The 19,349-nt window shown below is 48.9% G+C and overlaps 1 protein-coding gene across 1 annotated transcript in view; it reads left to right on the plus strand.

Annotated features, from left to right (window-relative positions):
- LOC147103094 (ephrin type-A receptor 7-like) overlaps positions 1–19,349 on the plus strand; it is a 276,169-nt gene that overhangs the window by 240,961 nt on the left and 15,859 nt on the right. The window contains exon 8 of the mRNA XM_085963175.1: positions 17,619–17,744. Within this exon, the coding sequence (XP_085819301.1) occupies positions 17,619–17,744 (126 nt within the window). The remainder of the gene's footprint in view (positions 1–17,618; positions 17,745–19,349) is intronic.

Below are 19,349 nucleotides of genomic sequence, written 5' to 3' on the forward strand. Positions count from 1 at the left end.
TCCTGGGGACGTCACTGTTGGCTGACAGCTTGCTGGCGACATGCCTCCAGGCTCTCCTGTAGACGCGGACCGTCGCCTTCTTGCCATTGTCCGGGTACAAAACATGGCGCCTCTTCTCCACAGCAGCAAGCAGCACACTCAGATCACGCTCTGAGAAGCGCTGCGCACGTTCACGGGCCTTCTCCATGTCTTCAGGCGCTATTTGGGTCCAGCAGCAGTGTTCAGGCCTAGCTGGAGGGCTCCACTATCCAGGGCGTGGCAGCAGACACAGTCGACCCTTCCCCCTTAAGAGCTGGCCGGCGCCAGGGTGTCTGCTGTCAATCACGAGATGGCTGCACCTGCGCTGCGCCCGGCCTCGGCGCTATCGATTACCACCTCCGGCTTAGCGCCCAAAGAGAGGCGTCCAGCAGCAGTTTTAGCGCTCGCCCGAACTAGTAGGGCGAAGCTAATGAATATCGGAAAAGTGGCGTCAATGAATTTCTAGGCCCTTGATTCTAATCAAATTGGGCTTGATGCATGATGGTTATAGATGTCCAGTGGCTAACTAAGCAAGAGAGCACCTATTCATGAACACCAACAAGTACTTTTAAGAAACCTCTAAACTTGTTTGTTAATTGTCTTAACTAGTAATCCAGAGGCCTAGATTAATGATCCAGAGACATGATGTAAGATCTTAATGATCTCTGAGTTCTTGGGCAAGACACCAATAGGCAGCAGCCAGTATGTTTGAGCAATAGATCAAGATTTATTAAGCTTACAGTGTAATTTACTTAACAACAGGTGATAGTTTAACGAGTAGCTCGCAGCCCTTGGTCTCGGGAATCTCTCGGACACAGGTGACGTTGTCTTCAGTCTGTTCCTTTGTTCTCGCAGTAGGTCTGTGTGAAGATGTTTTTTGAGTATCAAGGTTTTAACCCATTTCTTATCAAAAGTTTGTTTGGCCAGTGTCCATATATGGTCTTTAACAAAATCACCTTTAATTGGTTCTAATGGTCAAAATACCATTGTCATTCAGACTAAGGTTGCATTTTGGCCCCTCCTGGCTCAGTCATTTTCCAATAACTCTACCCTATTCATTGTTATCTTGTTTATACGTTCTTCACTTCATTGGAATTTACCTCATCTCTCTTATTTCTAGCTTCAAGCAGTACAAGGCCTCGTAAGCTGTATAGACTGCGTGACTGTCCATTATCAGAACTAGTCTTGATCAGTCCCGGCTGTCTTTGCAGTTACATTTTGAGCAAGCCTTAGCAATTTATGCACAAGTCATTACAGGTCATACAGAATATAGATATTTGGTTAATGTGAAGTTCACTATTCTACACTCACACTTATATCTATACATGTTATTCCTAAAAACATCAAAGTCTTTTGTACACTGAGTTCACATCCCACCAGCTGGGGAATTTAAATTCAATTGATTAAATAAATCTGGAATAAAAAGCTAGTGTCAGTAATGGTGACCATGCAACTACCGGATTGTTGTAAAAACCCATTTGGTTCCTTTAGGGAAGGAAATCTGCCGTCCTTACCTGATCTGGCCTATATGTGACTCCAGACCCACAGCAATGTGGTTGACTCTTAACAGCCCTCTGAAATGGCCCAGCGAGCCACTCAGCTGTATTCAAGAGGCAGCTCACTGCCACCTTCTCGAGGGCAATTAGGGATGGGCAGTAAATGCTGGCCTTGCTGGCGACCTCCACATCCCGTGAAAGAATTAAAAAAAAAGATTTCCAAGATATACACAAACTAGAGAATAGTCTATTTTTAGAGAATAGTCTACTTGCTAACTGTTTCCTTTTTTATTGACTTTACATTCAAATAACTTATTTTGAGATTATGATCTCCTCTCTGGTTCACATGGAGCGAGAATTTTTCTTACACATAAGAAACCCGAACCAACTCATTTAATGAAAATAAAAATCCTGTTTGTAATGTAGCGCGGCATCACAAATGAAATTGTGAGGCGCAGTTTCTCTACAGATTCATTCAATAGTAATGATGCAGTGTTGCGATTCTGATCTTAATCCAGTTTCTTATCACAGTCTGCACAGAAAGAATCCTTTAAATCATGAGATGAATCAATAATGTTTTTAAAAGCATCTCAACTTGGTGCTGCGAAATTCTGTTAAAATTATAACATGCGATCAACAAAGAAAGGGCCATTTGTTTTCCCACACATGAGATCATTACGTTTTGATTTGGTCCTAAGTGAAGCAGCTTCATTACGCTGGTGCCCTTTGGTAGTGAGTTCAACATTGAGTGCAGTGTTATCCAAAGATTGATTGGGTGAGGGCTGGATGGTATGAGTGGAGCATTAACCTACACAGCACAATTAAAGTGGAAAGATGAAAGCAGCTGTATTGCATTGCTTCATGGAGGATTAAGGAACGTTACACCAGACATTACACCATCATATTTTGATACTCAGGTACTCCCTTTAGAAAAGTGATCTAAATCGGTACACCCTGAAGTCAAATAGGGCTAATCGTTGATGGAAATTTCAATGAACAGCAGCTGCTTGTAAATCCCTGGTTCCTGCCTGTGGAAAGAATTCAGGTTATCAAGGTCCGAAAAACCAGCAGGAAATGACTGGCATTCTTTTTTTTTAAATACCTTTGAGAGGTGTGAGGTTGGAAAACTGAACATGTGCCAGACAGCAGACTTTTATGAGTTTATTTCCTACAGTGTGTGATATACCTATCAATTCAGTTCATGAAAAGCGACGAGTTAAGTTAGTAACTATAGGTTTTTATTGGCTAAATAACAGAGCCCACCCTCGTGGGTGATCGGATCCAACAAGGAGGAATACCAGCCAGTCGGCCACCTTTATACCTGGGCAAGCAGGCGGAGCCAGGGGCGGAGTCAGCTGTGGTCAGCCCAGGTATAACAGCGTGGCAAGAGGTGGCCTTGTGTAGTGATACAACAGTGTGAACAGTGATAACCATAGTGTAACGATATAAACAGTGATAACCATAGTGTAACGATAGTGAACGATAAAAGTGGTTTACTACATTCACCCCTTGTTTAAATTTGAGTCCGGCGGGGTGAAGTGTACTACCAGTTCGGGTATGTCAGTCTGTCCGGAGGCCTCGTAAGCCTTTCTGATCGGCGCAGCAGCGGCGGCGGTGGTGCAGTATCCGATGTTAATGCTGGTGTCTGCGTGGTCGGCGAAGGCTTGTGGGGTTCCGGCATGCCGTCTACCTGGGCTGGATTTGGGGGGGTGGTGAGGGGTAATGGTGGTGTCTCAGGGGTGCCCGAGGGTGCGGGGTCTCGTAAGGAGACTGTGTCCTCCCGCCCGTCTGGGTATGCCACATAGGCGTACTGGGGGTTGGCGTGCAGGAGGTCCACCCTATCGACCAGGGGGTCCATTTTATGGGCCCTCACGTGCTTTCGCAGTAAGACGGGCCCCGGAGAAATCAGCCATGTTGGTAGCGAGGTTCCCGTAGTCGACTTCCTGGGGAAAACAAACATTCGTTCATGGGGGGTGGCGTTAATGGCAGTGCAAAGCAGTGACCGGATGGAATGCAGCGCTGCCGGGAGGACTTCCTGCCAGCGAGAGGTTGGGAGGCCCTTAGACTTTAAGGCTAAGAGAACGGCCTTCCAGACAGTCGCGTTCTCTCTTTCCACCTGGCCGTTCCCTCGGGGGTTGTAGCTGGTGGTCCTGCTTGCAGCAATACCTCTCGCTAGTAGGAACTGGCGAAGTTCCTCGCTCATGAAGGATGAGCCCCGGTCGCTATGTATATAGTTCGGGAACCCGAACAAGGCGAAGAGGTCGTTCAGGCATTTGATGACCGTGGTACTGGTCATGTCTGGGCAGGGGAAGGCAAAGGGGAAACGGGAGTACTCATCAATAATGTTGAGGAAGTACACATTACGGTCAGAGGACGGGAGGGGCCCCTTAAAATCGATGCTCAAGCGCTCGAAGGGGCGGGTGGCCTTGATCAGGCTTGCTCTGTCCGGCCTAAAGAAATGCGGTTTGCATTCGGCACAGGTTTGGCAGTTCCTGGTCATGGTCCTCACCTCCTCGATGGAGTATGGCAGGTTGCGGGCCTTAATGAAGTGGTAAAGTCTGGTGACACCGGGGTGGCAGAGGTCGTTGTGGAGGGTCTGCAGTCTATCAATTTGCGCGTTGGCGCATGTACTTCGTGATAGAGCATCTGGGGGTTTGTTCAGTTTACCAGGCCGGTACAAGATATCATAATCGTAGGTGGAGAGCTCGATTCTCCACCTCAAGATCTTGTCGTTCTTGATTTTGCCCCTCAGCTTGTTATTAAACATAAAAGCGACCGAGCGCTGGTCGGTGAGGAGGGTAAATCGTTTGCCTGCCAGGTAATGCCTCCAGCGTTGTACTGCCTCCACGATCACCTGGGCCTCCTTCTCGACCGAAGAGTGTCGGATCTCAGGGCCCTGGAGGGTCCTTGAGAAGAAGGCCACAGGTCTCCCCGCCTGGTTAAGGGTTGCAGCTAGGGCGAAGTCGGATGCATCGCTCTCCACCTGGAAAGGGATAGACTCATCCACCGCGTGCATTGTGGCCTTAGCAATGTCTCCCTTTATGAGGGAGAAGGCTGCGCATGCTTCTGCCGTCAGGGGGAAGGAGGTGGACTTCATGAGGGGTCTGGCTTTGTCCGCATAATTGGGCACCCATTGGGCATAGTAGGCGAAGAGCCCCAGGGTTCTCTTCAGCGCCTTTGGACAGTGGGGGAGGGGAAGCTCCATGAGGGGGCGCATTCTTTCGGGGTCGGGGCCGATGACTCCGTTCTCTATTACGCAGCCAAGGATGGCAAGGCGCGAGGTGTTAAACACACATTTCTCCTTATTGTAGGTGAGGTTCAGCCGTTGGGCCGTACGGAGGAATCTCTCCAGATTAACATCATGGTCCTGCCGGTCGCGGTCGCAGATGGTGACGTTATCTAGATAAGGGAACGTGGCATGCAGCCCGTTCTGGTCAACCATCCGGTCCATCTCCCTTTGGAAGACCGAAACCCCGTTGGTGACGCCGAAGGGAACCCTACGGAAGTGGTAGAGGCGGCCATTCGCCTCGAAGGCGGTATACTGGCGGTCCTCAGGGCGGATAGGGAGTTGGTGATAGGCCGACTTAAGGTCGATGGTAGAGAATACCCGGTACTGTGCAATCTGATTGACCATATCAGATATGCGGGGAAGTGGGTATGCGTCCAGCTGGGTGTACCGGTTTATGGTTTGGCTGTAGTCGATGACCAGGCGGTGTTTATCGCTGGTCTTAACGACTACGACCTGGGCACGCCAGGGGCTGTTGCTTCCCTCGATGATGCCCTCCTTCAGGAGTCGCTGCACCTCTGAGCTAATAAAAGCTCTGTCCCCGGCGCTGTACCGCCTGCTCTTGGTAGCGACGGGTTTACAGTCACGGGTGAGGTTAGCGAACAGGGAGGGGGGCGGGACCTTGAGGGTGGATAGCCCGCAGGTGGTATGCGGTGGGCGGTTTAAAAGCTGCTGGTTGTAGACTGTGAGTGGGGGGAGGGGTCCACCGTATGCCAAAGTGACACTTTGAAGGTGGGATTGGAAATCCAGCCCTAGTAGGACGGCAGCGCAGAGCTGGGGCAGGACGAGAAGTTTAAAATTTTTATACTCCGTGCCCCTAACCGACAGGGTCACAACACAGTAGCCGCTGATGTCTGTAGAATGGGACCTCGACGCCATCGAGATCCGGTTGCACGTTGGCCGGACAGTGAGGGAGTAGTGGCTCACCGTGTCTGGATGGATGAAACTCTCCATGCTCCCGCTGTCGAACAGGCAGGTCGTGGCGTGGCCGTTTACTTTGATGTCCATCATGGACTTGGACAGGTGATGCGGGCGAGCTTGGTCAAGTGTGACGGAGGCTAGTGTATGGCTGAGCGAGCTGCTGTAGTCTGCGGGTGAGGCGGTGGTCAGGTCTGGAGACAAGGTGGCGGTCGAGTGTGGTGAACAAAATGGCGGCGCCCACGACGTTGAATAAAATGGCGGAGAAGATGGCCGCCCCCACAACTCACATGAGGCACTGCCGGCGTCGGTGGCCTTGATCAAAGATGGCCACCTCCACGACTCACACGAGGGTATACTGGCATCTGTGGCCTTGATGAAAGATGGCCGCCCCCACAACTCGCATGAGGCACTGCTGGCGTCTGTGGCTTTCCCCCTGCAGGCCTTCGCGAAGTGGCCTTTCTTGTGGCAGTCGGAGCAGGTCGCGTTTCTTGCAGGGCAGCGCGCCCTCGGGTGTTTCGCCTGGCCACAGAAGAAGCAGCCGGCGGCCCGATCGCGTGGCTCCGATGTCGCAGCCGGTACCGGGGGTGGCGGTCCCGATCGGTTCCGGGACACCGACGCTGTGGTAGGTCCCAGAGGCGGCGGTGCGAGGGGTATTGCGGCCGGGGTCGGGCCCAAGTCCCAGGGTCGCGCAGCACAGTACCTGAAGTACGCCTCGAGGTCCTGATGGGCCACTTCCAAGGAGCGAGCGAGGATAGCAGCTGTTTTCAGGTCGAGGTCCTTTGATTCCAGCAGTCTTTGCCATGAGTAGTCTGACCGAAGGCCTTTCACGAAGGCATCTCGGATGTTTCCATCTGTATGTTCTGCAGCTGTTACGGCTTTAAAGTCACAGTCCCTGCCGAGTATTTGCAGCGCCCATAAGAAATCATCAACCGACTCTCCTGGCTGTTGCGAGCGGGATCTTAGGAGATGCCTGGCATACATTGAGTTTACAGGGCTCCGAAACTGTTCTTTTAGCAGGTTGAGGGCGTCCTCGTATGTGGCAATGTCCCGGATGAGTGCAAATACTTTAAGGCTCACCTGAGCGGTCAGAACTCTTAGTTTGGATTCCGGAGGCACGCCGGATTCTCCCAGGTAGGCTTCGAAGCAGCTCAGCCAGTGTTCGAAGTCGAGGGCTGAATTCGCAGCCTGTGGGTTTAGATCCAGGTATGGCGGCCGGAGGGCTCGTAGCCAGGCCGGCTGCTGGGGCTGTTGTGGATGGCCGTTTGGCTGGGGCTGTACGTCTGACTGGTCGTTTGGCTGCTCCGTTGTAGACATTTCAAAATTTAGCCAATAAAATTGATATACCTATCAATTCAGTTCATGAAAAGCGACGAGTTAAGTTAGTAACTATAGGTTTTTATTGGCTAAATAACAGAGCCCACCCTCGTGGGTGATCGGATCCAACAAGGAGGAATACCAGCCAGTCGACCACCTTTATACCTGGGCAAGCAGGCGGAGCCATGGGCGGAGTCAGCTGTGGTCAGCCCAGGTACAACAGCGTGGCAAGAGGTGACCTTGTGTAGTGATACAACAGTGTAAACAGTGATAACCATAGTGTAACGATATAAACAGTGATAACCATAGTGTAACGATAGTGAACGATAAAAGTGGTTTACCACAGTGTGTAGAAAATGGGCAGATTTATAACAATAGACATGGGGCCCCGATTTTCACAGCCTCCGTTCAGCAGGAATGGGATAACAGTGGGCCGAAAAGGGCAGTGCCTCAATTTCTGCCTCTTTCCTCCTCCCAAGGTGGATGGCGCCATTTTCACTGGGGCCTTGACATGGGTGGCCCAGGTGCCTGCCTGCCTCAGCCAGTAACCTACTTTCAACATGGTAATCGGGGTCCTATGACTTCTATAGGACCTGGATGCAATTTTGAGGCACCAATGTGTAGTGTCCGCGTACCAATAACACACGGACTGCAGGAGAACGGTAATAACAGGTGTTTACTGAACAGAGGGTATGCTGGAACTGAAAGTACAGAAGCCTGCTACGGCTTTATATACAGGTGTGGTCACTGCCGGTACTACAGTATAAAAGCAGTTCTCTCTTAAAGGTACATACACAACAATTCCCCCCCTTTTAGATAAACAGTACATAACATTCATTTAACAACTAAATAATAACTAATTACAATTACAATTTTCTCTGTACTATATACATCAGCTGAAAGTAATCATTTATAAATTCAGTCTTTGAGGAGGCTTCCTGATCCTGTCTGGATAGCGCCTTTCTCGAGTATCCTGTTCTTGCGGCGGAGTCGATTCTGGCTCATTGTCATTGGTTGGTTCGTCAGCTTCCAATACCACTGATTCTGAGGTAGACGCAATCTGTACTTCGGGTTCATCACCAGATGCGCATGCTCGTGGTATGGGTTTGACTTGTTCCTGTGACTCTAGAATCTGGTCAGCATGGCGTCTCACGATGCTCTCTCCAACGTCCACTGTGTACATTAGTGGTCCCTGCTGTGTGCATATCGTTCCTGGCTGCCATTTTTCTGTTCGGTAGTCGCGGGCCAAAACTGGTTGCCCTATCTTGAAGCTCCTGGTTGGCTTCTCATTGATGTGCTGGAATTGCTTATCCTCAACATCTCGTCTTATGTTTGGTTTGAGCAAATCCAGGCGACATCTTAACCTTCAGTTAAAGAACATCATGGCTGGAGCTTGGTTGGTGACTGCATGTGTCGCATTCCGGTAAGCAAACAAGAAATTATCCATCTTGTGTTGCAGTGGTATGTTGTCGTTATACATCGCCTTTATTGCTTTTGTAACGGTCTGAACAAACCTCTCAGCCAATCCATTTGTGGCTGGATGATATGGGGCAGATGTGTAATGCTTTACCCCATTATTCCTCAAAAACCTCCGGAAATCCTCGGACACAAACTGTGGTCCATTGTCGGAGCAAATCTGTTCTGGCAAGCCATTCCTGGCGAAGATGGTCCGTAGGACTGCAATAGTTTTCTCCGTGGTGGTGGAGGACATTTTGATGACCTCTGGCCATTTCGAATGTGCATCCACGGCGATTAAAAACATTGAGTCCATAAATGGACCAGCAAAATCAATGTGTACCCGTTGCCATGGAGATGAGGGCCACTCCCATGGGTGTAGCGGGGCCTGTGGTGGAGCGTTTTGGACTTTCTGGCATCCTGTGCATCTCTTGGTCATTTCCTCGATTTCTTTATCGATTCCCGGCCACCACACAAACGCCCTGGCTAGGCTCTTCATTTTTACCCCTCCCAGATGACCCTCATGAAGCTCATTGAGCACTCTATCTCTCAACTTGGGTGGAATTACCACTCGGGATCCACACATCAAGGTCCCCCGGCACACTGACAGCTGTTCTCTCCTTGGCGAGAATGCTGGCAACAGTGAGTCGCCATGTGCTGGCCATCCCTTCACCGTCAAATCATAGACCCGAGAGAGTGTCAGGTCATTTCGGGTTTCCTTCTCTATACTTGAGTTTGTAACAGGTAGACATTCGACTATGGTCGAATGGAATATCTCAACAGGGTCCACTGCAGGTGCTTCCTCCCCCGTAGGCAGCGGCAGGCGCGACAGCCCATCAGCGTTTCCATGCTGTTTCGTACCCTTATACTCTATGTCGTATTGATGTGCCCCTAGAAAAAGTGACCATCTTTGCAGCCGTTGCGCCGTCATCACTGGAACACCCTTCTTTGGGTTAAAAATGTAGACAAGAGGCTGGTGATCAGTCAGTAAGGTGAATTTCTGCCCGTGCAGATAGTGATTGAACTTCTTCACCCCCCACACCAGGCTGAGGGCCTCCCTGTCAATCTGGGCGTAGTTACGCTCGGCTGAGGTTAACGAGCGCGACGCAAAAGCTGTTGGCCTCTCTGAACCGTCAAGGAATTTGTGCGACAGCACTGCTCCAATGCCGTAGGGAGACGCATCACATGCCAACCGAATCGGTAGTGTTGGATTGTAGTGGGCCAATACTTCTTTTGAAGTGATTAGGCATTTACATTTCTGAAAGGCACGCTTACAGTCATCACTCCATTTCCATGCTACTCCAGTTTGCAGCAGGGCATTCAGTGGGTGCAGAATTGTAGACAAATTTGGCAAGAACTTATGGTAGTAGTTCACCAACCCGAGGAACGACCTCAGTTGCGACACATTTTCCAGTGCTGGAGCCTTGACTACTGCCTCAATCTTGTCTGGGGACTTATGTAACCCCTCTTCATCAATCATGTGGCCACAATACGAGATTTGTTTCCTGAAAAACTCGCATTTGGGGCGGTTGGCTCGTAGCCCATATTCTTGTAATCTAGTGAGCACCTGCTCCAGGTTGGCAAGGTGTTCACTGTCATTTTCGCCCGTAACCAGGATGTCGTCCAAATAACACTGGGTCCCTGGGATCCCTCGCAGGACTTGTTCCATCGCCCTCTGCCAAATAGCCGGAGCTGATGCTACCCCGAATACCTGTCGGTTGTACTGGTAAAGACCTTTGTGAGTGTTTATCGTGAGGTATTTTCTAGATGCTTCATCTACCTCCATTTGTAGATACGCTTGGGCCAGATCAATTTTCGTAAAGCGCTTCCCTCCAGATAGTGAGGCGAAAATATCTTCTATCCACGGAAGTGGATTTTGTACTGTGTGCAGGACTGGGTTCACAGTTACCTTAAAGTCCCCACAGATGTGAACCTTCTTCGGCTCCCCAGGCGTGCTGCTCAATGATTTCTTCATTACAGGAACGATGGGTGTGGCCCACTCGCTCCAGTCCACCTTGGACAACACACCCGAACGCTCCAGACTTTCCAGCTCTGTTTTGACGGCTGGGCGGATCGCATACGGTACCGGTCTGGCCTTAAAAAATTTTGGGTTTGCGTTATCTACATTTTTTATCGTTGCCGTTATGCCTTTTAGAGTCCCAAGTCCTTGCTGGAACACCTCTTTCGCGTCAGTTAGAATTTTTGACAGTCGTCCAGGTGTGATGTCGTCATCCTTTTTGTCAGCCATAGTTAGCGCCTGAATGGAATGCCAATCCAATTGTATTTTTCGGATCCATTCACGTCCCAATAATGGTGGTCCTCCATCTTGTAGTATATATAGATACAGTTTATTTGTTTCCTTGCCGTTGTATTTAACGGGCACCCTTATTTTTCCTCTGGGGTAGACTTTTTGCCCCGTATATGTCTTCAAGACAATGGACGTGTCCTTCAAGGGTATGTGTGAGAATAGCCGCTCGTAGTCTCGTCGATTCATGACTGTTAGGGCTGATCCTGTGTCCAATTCCATCTTTACTTGGGACCCTGCTATCATGAGGGTGACCCAAATGGTTCGGTGATCCTCCTTTGCGATCACGCTGTGTAACTTTAGACAACTTAGTCTCCTGCTCCCGGATTCATTATCACTCTTCTGAACTACTGTCCGTCATCTTTTGTACTTTCTTGTACTTTTCCTTAGTAGTTCTTCTAGTGTTGGTTTTCTTTCCCGACCTGCAGACTCGTGCTATGTGTCCCACTTTTCCACATTGCCTGCATACTTTGTCCTTAAACCAGCAATCCTTCTGGTCATGGGTTGTTCTGCCGCAGCGATAGCACTTTTCTGCTCCATATGCCATTTCATTGGTGCTATATTCTTGCGGTTTCTGTTGTATTTCCGCAGCTCCCCGTGCTGCTGCTTTGTAGGATACTGCCACGCTGAAAGCCTTTTCTAGCGTAAGGTCCTTTTCTGAAAGTAGTCATTTCTGGGTTCCTTCACTCTGGAACCCGCAGACAAACTTATCCCTTAAGGTATCTGCCAGTCCTGCTCCGAACTGGCAGTGTTTCGATAACTTGCGTAGTTCCGTAAGATAGTCAGCATTACTCTCATCTTTGTGCTGGTTTCTTTTATGGAACTTGAATCTTTCTGCTATCAGCAGCGGTGTAGGGTTTAGATGTTCCTGTAAGATATTGACAATCTCTTCAAAGCTTTTCTCCATTGGTTTAGCTGGGGTAATTAAATTCCGCAATAGGCCGTACGTTCTCGCGCCCATCAAATTCAATAATACCGACGCCTTCTTTTCATCGGCCACCTCATTTGCCTTGTAGTACACTTCAATTCTTTCCACATACGTGGTCCAGTCTTCTATTTCGTTGTCGAAAGCAGTAATGCTGCCACTCTTCGGCATCTTGGGTGTTTTAAAATGGCGCCTCCCGCGCTTTTCCTTCTTCCCCAATGGATTAAAATGGCGCCTCCCGTGCTTTTCCTCCTTCCCCCTGCTGCCAATGCTGCTCCTAGCATTTTAAATAGTAATGGCGGCGCCCCGCGACTTCTTTATTGCCCATCCCTAATTGCCCTTGAGAAGGTGGTGGTGAGCCGCCTTCCTGAACCGCTGCAGTCAGTGTGGTGAAGCTCCTCCCACAGTGCAAGTGTCTGGCGCCTTTCATGACCTCAGGACATCCCAAAGTGCTTCACAGCCAATGGAGTATAGTCAATGTTGTAATGTAGGGAAAAGCAGCGGCCAATTTGAAATAAAGCAAGCTCCCACAAACAGCAAAGGTGTTGGTTGAGAGATTAAGTTCAAAAGTGGTTTGGTCCTTTGCGTGCACAGAGGATGCAGCACAGTAAGAATGTTTATAAATCAGGGCCATGCTAGGGCTGGATGGGGGCACAGTGCACTTCTATTCTCTGGTGCTGTGATGCCGGTTCGTGCCTCCAACTCCCCAGACTGGTGAATCCCTCCTCTCAAGTGTGATACCATAGGCAGATGCTGAGCAGAAACCAGCTGATTTCCTGTGGGCAATGAAGGAAATTGGTCAGGCCTATCAAATAGGACATTCTCAGTAGCAGTAGAGCACTGTTGTTCAGACCTCTCTCCAGACAGGTTGCTTAATGCATCGGAACTGCATGAAGGAGAGAAACCAATGCTTTAAAAAAAATTTTTTTTTTAATGTCAATGAAAAGTGAATCCCATAGAGTACATTTGAAAATTTTTATTTTTTTACTTCCTTTTTCTGCCAATTTTTCCCTTCCTCTCCTGACTTCTGATGGGGTTTGGACCCATGACCATCAGCCACCTCCAGTACCTCAATGACTCAATGGCCACTTTTCATGTGGGGCATCTCCAGGCAGCAATCTGCATGTGAATTGCACCAAGGAGGAGGAGCCTGGCCAATTGCCATCTGTCACATATAAAATTCGATTCATGCAGTTGTAGTTTTTAATCACAGCTTGGTCCATAGATGTTATTGATGGCATATTTAGAGGCAGAAGAGTTAGGTTTACATTTGTTAGGATGTCCACAATGATCACAATTTTTCAATAAATGCACCAATGCTGGTCATTGATCCTCTCCAGTCACTTGGAAAATAGAGCTGAGGTCATCCAAGCATTGGAATCTGCTTAATATTGAATTTCGAGCAGATTAAGATTGACTCCACAGGAACAGGGGCAGCACGGTGGCATAGTGGTTAGCACTGTTGCCTCACAGTAACCAGGGACCCGGGTTCGAATCCGGCCTCGGGCGACTGTCTGTGTGGAGTTTGCACATTCTCCCCGTGTTTGCGTGGGTTTCCTCCGGGTGCTCCGGTTTCCTCCCACAGTCCAAAGATGTGCGGGTTAGGTTGATTGGCTATGATAAATTGACCCTTAGTGTTAGGGGGATTAAATACGTGGGGTTACGGGGATAGGGTGGGATATGTGTTGGTGTAGGGGTTACGGGGATCGGGTGGGATATGTGTCGGTGCAGGCTCGATGGGCCGAAATGGCCTCTATCTGCACTGTGGGGTTTCTGTGATTTCTGTGATTTCTGTGAACAACTTGGCTTCTTGCTTTTGCAAATAATAGGTAACTTTGTTTGTTTGTGCCTGTCATATTGGCACACTCTCGGGACAGAAACATACTCTTTCCATTTCTTTCTTCTAGTTACATTGGTGTCTTGTGGGACTCTGTATAAAAAAAATTGCTGATCATGTCACAATTTTAAATGTCATCAATTGAGTGTTTAGCAAAGAAGAAAAGGAGATCAGTGTTGACCAAGCAGACATCATATTGGGATCTACCTTTTCGCTCAGCTCTTTTATGTACAATGTTATGGGCCAGAAATTCGGGTCGGGGGCTTCCCGCGGGCGCAAGCCCCCCAACCTGCACTTACCTAGCGCGCCTGCCGTTGTGCTGTGGGCCCGCGTGGGATTCCGATCCTGGGCCTGCTCCAGCTGCTGGCGCGCAGTGCTTGCGTATCCCAGGGGCGCAGTTAGTTCACAGCATCCCCTGGGACCACGTGGGCCATGGAGAGCCAATCGGAGCAGGGAATCTCCATAGAGATCGGCCCCAAAACCTAAGTAAAACTTCAAATAATTTTTTTTTTAAATCACATTTTTAAAATAACTATAAATTACATAAATTAACTATTTTAAACAAAAATTTAAATTTTTGAAAAAATTTAAGTTTTTAACAGGGCTAAAAATAAACTTACCTTTCTTTAAAGTATTTTAAAATGATAAACCTGTGGAAAAAATGTTTTAATTTTACTTAATTAACCTCTTACCTTGTTAAAAGCAGGCCTTGCGACTGCTTTTTCCACGCACAGCTGCTAGGGACGTACCTGCACAGAGAAACCTGTAAAAAAAATCGTAAGTTCCAGGTCTACGCGCTGCCTCTCTGGTATACGCATTTGACCGCCGAACCCCTTACTTCAAGGGAACGGAAGTTCCAGTTTCCAGCGCATGCGCAGTGCATGCACAAAACCGGCACTTCCGTTGGCCTTACGGGTGAGTGCACAGTGTGTACTCACCCGTGGGGACCCGATTTTCTGGCCCATATGTCTTTGTCACAGCCACCTATTTGAGAATACAAATACAAGTTCCATGCTTACAGCAACTGATTTAGTTTTTTCCTTTTGCCCTTGTCCAGTCACTGCCTCCTTCCCTTTGGCAGTGGTCATCCAGTTCTGTAGGGACTCCTCCATCTCTCAACATTTTGGGGGAGAAATTCGGTTGGTAGCGCCACTGATTAATGCCTAAAGAGGCCGGGAAGTGGGGCGCTAGCCAATTTCTGGCCGAGTGCAGGGAACCTAGCGCTTCGCCCCATATTGAGCATGCATTTAGCGCTGGCGCAAAATCTTAGCGCCCGCTCATGGGCTCAGGCAGATTATGACGTCATTTGAGTGTGCAACGCCTTTTGGGCGCCCCGGACCGGAAATTCAGTGGCGCCCCCCTCTGTAGCGCCTGGTGCTAATAGTGACAGCTTACATGGAGCCTTACCCAATCGCTCTCGGCCTGGGGGGGCGTTATTTAAAGGGCACTGGTGTGGTTTAAAAGCGGCAGCCTTTTTGGCTCACAACTTCTTCGAGAGCTACAGAGAGTTGCTGGGCTGCACACTGAGAGCCATTTCACTACTGAGCCAGCGCTGGCAGAGGAACTTCAGCCTTCTGACCATCACCTTGCTGTTGGTGAGCATTTCCAACGGCAAAACTTTCTTGGCGCACTTATTATGGGGGCTGCATTGGAGGGGAACGTCCTGCTGCTGAATCATCTGGAAAGGGCACAGAGACGCATGGAGAGAGGGGCAGGCATGGCCAGATGGAGGAGGACCAACAGACGTCGCCACACCAGACCTTACGCTGTCAGGGTTTTCCGACAGCAGTTTTCCTACATGAACATGTCGGAGGAGCAGTGTATCAGAAGGCTGCGCTTTAGAAAGGAGGTGGTGACTGAGCTGTGCCAACTGCTTCAGCCAGATCTGCAACCTCAGATAAGGTGCAGGACATCTCTGTCGGTGGCTGTGAGGATGACTGTTGGCCTAAGCTTCTACGCAAGCGGCTCCTTTCAGGCCACAACTGGGGACATAGCCAACATCTCGCAGCTTGCGGTGCATTGCTGCATCCGTCAAGTGACTGATGCCCTGTTTGAAAGGAGGCGGCAGTACATCTCCTTCCCAATGACCCCGGACAAGCAGCGGGAGCGCGCAGAGGGCTTCGCTGCAATAGCGGACTTCCCCATGGTGCAGGGTGCCATTGACTGCACGCACGTGGCTTTGCGGGCGCCTGTAGAGAATCCGGAGGATTTCCGCAACCGCTAGAGGTTCCATTCCTTGAATGTCCAGCTGGTCTGTGACCACCGACAGCTGATCCTCGCAGTGAATGCGCAGGTCCCAGGCAGCAGCCACGACGCCTTCATCCTGCGGCAGACATCTGTTGCAGACCTTTTCGAGGCCCCGGCTCACCCAGGAGGCTGGCTTCTCGGGGACAAGGGCTATCCTCTGTGCCCGTGGATGATGACCCGCCCCTTTAAGAGCTGGCCGGCGCCAGTGTGTCTCGGGGAAAGTGATTATTGACAGCACCTGCGCTGCGCCCCGCCACCGCGAAATTGGGTTGCGCCGCTGGGTTAGCGCCTTAAGAGCATCGTGCAACGCCTGATTTAGCGCCGCAATCACCCTCAGGGGCGCTGCAGCCCAATATCGCGCCAGGTGGTGCTAAATCGCGCCTGGCGCTAAGCTTTGCGCTACGCCAGGACTAGCGCCCCAAATGTGGCTATACTGAATTTCTAGCCCTTTGTATTTTGAGATCAAAACCCCAAGCTTGCTGTTTATCAGGTAGGAGATTGAATGAAGAAACACAGATTATTCACACATGGCACTTCTCCTTCAAGTGAAGACATCCTCCAGTTTGCTAACTTTCCCAACCTCGTCCGCCTGATCTGGATTAAGAAATGGGACACTTTTTAAAAAGTTTGTTTATGGGATGTGGTCATCGCTGGCACGGCCAGCATTTATTGCCCATCCCTAATTGCCCTTGAGAAGGTGGTGGTGAGCCACCTTCTTGAACCGCTGCAGTCTGTGTGGTGAATGTACTCCCACAGTGCTGTTAGGGAGGGAGTTCCAGGATTTTGACCCAGCGACGATGAAGGAACGGCGATATACTTCCAAGTCAGGATGGTGTGTGACTTGGAGGGGAACTTGGAGGTGGTGGTGTTCCCATGTGCCTGCTGCCCTTGTCCTTCTAGGTGGAAGAGGTCGCGGGTTTGGGAGGTGCTGCCGAAGAAGCCTTGGCGAGTTGCTGCAGTGCATCTTGTAGATGGTACACACTGCAGCCACGGTGCGCCGGTGGTGGAGGGAGTGAATGTTTAAGGTGGTGGATGGGGCGCAAATCAAGTGGGCTGCTTATATCACATTTTTCTGTTCAAAATGAGTAAGTAAATGAAATATGAATTGGGATAAAAGAGAGAACTGACGGTCAGGAAGCATGTGTCCCTTAAGTAAAGGCATCTGCAGATATATATTTGCACGAGAAGTATTTCCTTCACTGATTGGAAAGATATGTTAAATTGACTTTAGCTGATCAAAATACTGAAGAGATGGTGTGGGCCCTATAAGGAACACAAGAGAAATAATGAGAAGACTTTAAATTGCATTTATTTAGCACTTTATCACATCCTCAGAGCATCTCTAAGCGTTCACAGCCAACTAATTACTTTTTTGAACTGTTGTTACGTACAGCAGCCAATTGCACACAGCAAGATCCCACAAACAGCAATAGACAGTTGCTCTGTTTTGGGTGTTGGTTGAGGGATGACCATTGTCCAGGACGCTGGGAGAACCTGTTGTTCTTCAAATCGTGCTCTTTTATGTGCACCCGAACAGGCAGAAGGTCCGTCGGTTTAGCCAAATAACACACCCCGCTCCCTCAGCACTGCACTGAAGCAGCACCCTAGATTATGTGCCAGAGGGATTAATGAGGGATCTTCTATATGGGCTGTGTTGTATTCAGATTGTTACTCATGGTTTGTAGAGGACAATATAAGTACATTTTGGGCGAGTCCAGTCAGCTCAGCCTGACCCCCTGCACCAGTTGAATTATTTTGATGATGTTGGGTGCTTGTCTGTACCTCTATGAATGTGAACTGTTTTTTTGTTACAGTTAAGATTCCAAGTCGAAGAACCTACATTGATCCAGAAACCTGTGAAGACCCCATCCAAGCAGTGCACCTTTTTGCCAAAGAACTGGACCTTTCCTGTATCAAAATTGAGAGAGTTATTGGAGGAGGTATTGCCCATTTTATTATATCTTCAACATGGTTAAAGGGGGCAATGGTATTTTTTAAATATCAGAGACTCAGGACTCTGCCATGGTTGAAAACAATTGGAATGAGAACTAGGTGCATCATAAAGTTGTGATTAGGTGCCCCAAGTTCTCTGCAAATACTGACACTCCCAGGAACCCAGATCTTTGTTTCTGGAAGATAAAGGCAGCTACCCAAAAGAAAAAAAATGCCATCACTGCAGAAAGTGTTCTTTAAGAGTATAGAGCAATAGAAATAACCTGCTGTTAAGTCAACAAATAAAGCAAAATCTGATGACCAACGGCCAGAAATCTGAAGGCCTGTGAACCAGGTATGATCATCTCGAGGAGACCTTGGGGTCCAGGGACCTCAGTTTGAAAACCTATACTGTAGATCCACTCTCTGTAGGGGTAAAGGAAGATTGAGTGAGTTAAGGAATTGCATAAGTTGGATTCCTGGGAAAGAATGAGAGTAGAAGATGTTGCGGTGGGTCTTAGACATAGAGTTTGCACAAGTTCCCACTCGAGACATTTATCTCAATCATCCTATTGTGGGGAGTCAGTGACTATAGGTCAGATACTTCTCGGCAGAGAGGAAAAAGCAGTGATCCCTAAGATTCATCTCGCACATCTCCAGTCCATCACTTTCAGTGCAAGATTGACAGATCCCTGGGAGCAGCTCACTTGCTCAGCTTTCTGGCTGGGCTTTGCGCAGGAAGATCTGAAGTGGGAGGACAGGTCTCCTAACGCGATACATTTGCATGCAAAGATGTTACAAAGTCAGGATTTGCAACTTTCCTTTTTGGCCAGTTGTTGGAGAAGGTCCCTACAGGCCAGTGAACGAGAAGCCACATCACTTACCAGCATGGGCAGGCTGAGCATTCAACCTGCAATAGACTGTGCGCTCCGACTGTGCTGCTATGTTCAGCACTCAGCTTGCCTGTGACCCGGAAAAATGCCAGACTGTACCACCGATAACATTCACATTACTATCACTGTGCTGGCAAAAAAAAAAAATCCCGTCGGCTGGGTCTCGCTGCCTGCAGAAGCAGCAGTGACCCCACATTTACTTCTCAGCACCGCTGCCAAAGTTGGCATTGCTCCCAGGGCAATCCCTGCAAAATCTGACTTTTACTGGTGTTCTAAGAACAGTGGACAGTGTCTCTGAATGCCCCAGGTACTGACATTGTTTGAAAAGCTTCATATCTTTCAGAGTACTGGGTATTATGCATCCCATCATCTGAGTAGACTGGATGTGTTGCTGCATTCTGTAGTTTGCAATGATTTAGCAGCCGAATTACGCAGCTGTGCTTAAGATTTCACTTAAAATCAAATCAAATCAAATCAAATCAACTTTTATTGTCATTTTATTGTTAGTGCACAAGTGCAGTACAACGAAATGTAGGCTTGCGGCTCCCGAGAGTGTACAATTTGGATTAGGACACTTAAACATTTCAACATACATTTGTACATATATATAAAATACATTTGTACATATATATAAAATGTGCCTGTTCACGACAGTGTGATATCAAAGCAAGATAGGATGCAACACATGAACACATGTCTGTAAATTCTCCACATAATGTG

This window comes from Somniosus microcephalus, chromosome 20, assembly GCF_052327205.1.
Source record: "Somniosus microcephalus isolate GS21.2 chromosome 20, FLI_Smic_1.0, whole genome shotgun sequence".
Classification (NCBI taxonomy): domain Eukaryota; kingdom Metazoa; phylum Chordata; class Chondrichthyes; order Squaliformes; family Somniosidae; genus Somniosus; species Somniosus microcephalus.